The sequence below is a fragment of the Clarias gariepinus genome, chromosome 8, assembly GCF_024256425.1.
Source record: "Clarias gariepinus isolate MV-2021 ecotype Netherlands chromosome 8, CGAR_prim_01v2, whole genome shotgun sequence".
In the NCBI taxonomy this organism is placed as follows: domain Eukaryota; kingdom Metazoa; phylum Chordata; class Actinopteri; order Siluriformes; family Clariidae; genus Clarias; species Clarias gariepinus.
In genome coordinates, this window is record NC_071107.1 from 14,706,872 (window position 1) to 14,708,991 (window position 2,120).

A 2,120-nucleotide genomic window follows, 5' to 3' on the forward strand; every position below is an offset into this window, starting at 1 on the left:
TAAAATATGTACCTAAACTAATATGTGTTGTTTTAAAAAAAAATTTTTTTTTACTTAAACTTTCAAATATGAACTAGACATTAAACTTAAATTTTCTTTTGAATTTGGTTACTTGCAGAAATCCATATGTGTTATATATAAAGTGGCAAAAAAATTTGAAAGGAAAAAGAAGTTGTTTCTCTAATCTGGAAGTGTTTGTGCAGTAGAAATCAGTATAGGTCAGAACAGTTTTAATAAACGCAGATGGAAACACATGAACCTGTCACAAATCAAAACCTTAAATCCTATTAATAGATTGGAAACAGACAGGAAACTAACACTTCTGTCCGCCTCAATTCCTCGGGGACATCTATGTCAATTATTTATATATTATAAAGCTTCTTGTCTATTACAATTATTAATACATGTCTCAAAGAGTTTTTCATTTAGATAGTCAAGCAAGAAAACTGTTAAAAAATTAAACACATTGATCTCAGAGATCTCAGTGAATTTAACACATTGATCTCAGTGGAGAATATATTTAAGTGCAAAAGCTGGGTGTTAACATCACTAGCAGACTTAATATGGTGATAAAGTATAATTTTGTATGACACAGATAATAGGAACATCTTAAAACAATTTATGTGTGTTTAGATCCAAAGAATTTGAATATCATATAAATTATTTAGAAGTTCTTGCCTTTGTTAGTATAATTATTATGCTTAATTTTTATAATAATAGCACAATTATGGACTGGCTGTAGACCCTGTCTGCTTTTTCCTGTTTATGGACTAAGAAGAGCTGCCATAATCCAATCGTGCATGTTTCTTAAAGAAAAAGAAAAAGAAAAATAATGTGCTTTAGATGCTCAAAAATCAAGTCATTTAATTAAGTAGTTCTCACTCATTGACCCCTAGTGAGTTAAACTGTCCTGGCCAGATGGTAAGTTTTCTGTATTTTTTAATGCACAGCTTTGGAGAAGCTTAACACTGATAGGCCTGCCAAAGTTAATTTGAATGTCATTAAAGTTTGAGTGAATGGAGTCAGGCGAGGGTGGGGTGTATGTATGTGCATTAGTGCTGTTGCCTAGTGTGTGTGTGTGTGTGGTTTGAGGAGTAATAATGTTTGGATGGGGCAATAGAATGGGGCTCCACCTGCTGCCACCTGTCAATATTCAAGTCCTATATAAGGATCTTTCCGCCTCAGGGAAAAATAGTGGGGTTTGGTGCTCACAAATCCTCTGGATCTGTGTAACAAAACAAGACAAGAAAACAGCAAGAACCTGTAGCAGATTTTTTTTAAATATCTCTTAGTTGTTTATCACTGAGGAATTATAATATTCGATTTGGACATCTAATATAAACGATGAAGCCACGCACACCAGCCTGTGTGGATTTGGGTTCTGAGTGTGAACCCAGAGCCATGGAGAAGTTTCAGAGTGTTGTACGGAAGAGGGTGGCAGCCAACGCCCGAGAGAGGAAGAGGATGCAGGGCTTGAATACAGCTTTTGACCAGCTGCGCAAAGTTGTTCCTCAGTGGGGTCAGGACAAGAAACTTTCTAAGTATGAGACCTTGCAGATGGCTCTAAGCTACATCATGGCCCTGAACAGCATCCTGACTGATACCAGTAGAAACAGCGCACCTCACAGGCAATGGCTGGATCTGCAGTATGAAGGCCTGCAGTCAGAGAGCTACCCCTGCATTGTGAGGTACAGCTCATCCACTGAAAACCAGTGCATGTACACCTCCTTCTCCTCCCATCATCAAAATTTCCAAGTCCTAACTTAGACTGAGACAAGCTGGGGTGTTAATATACATCTCCTATTCTGTGGATACAGGACAGTAAATACATTTGTATTTTTCAAGTACTAGCATATTATATTTTTATTGATCAGCTCTGATTATCTTAGGTCAATATTATTTTAGCCATATAGCATGTATTGCTGGAAGCAATTTCAACTCAAATGCCTAATTATGGTTATTAATTTATTATGTAGGGAGTAGTACTGGTTCTCAGCCAAACTTTCTATTGCTTTGTATCAAATCATTTGATTAATGTGTGGAAGCTTAGTTAAAGCTTAGTGTACAATAATATTTTTAAATATATTCTTATTTTTTTTCTTGTTTTGCAATTTACTGTT

At 35.7% G+C, this 2,120-nt stretch overlaps 1 protein-coding gene across 1 annotated transcript; it reads left to right on the forward strand.

Annotated features, from left to right (window-relative positions):
- The first annotated feature begins 1,344 nt into the window (after window positions 1-1,344).
- On the forward strand, window positions 1,345-1,767 carry atoh7 (atonal bHLH transcription factor 7). Its single transcript, XM_053503089.1, has one exon. It carries the CDS (start codon window positions 1,345-1,347, stop codon window positions 1,765-1,767), a length of 423 nt encoding a protein of 140 aa, XP_053359064.1.
- The last annotated feature ends 353 nt before the right edge of the window (window positions 1,768-2,120 follow it).

Bases quoted from the DNA above. Each gene is read 5' to 3' on its own strand.
- atoh7 (XM_053503089.1), top strand. From the start codon at position 1,345: ATGAAGCCACGCACACCAGCCTGTGTGGATTTGGGTTCTGAGTGTGAA.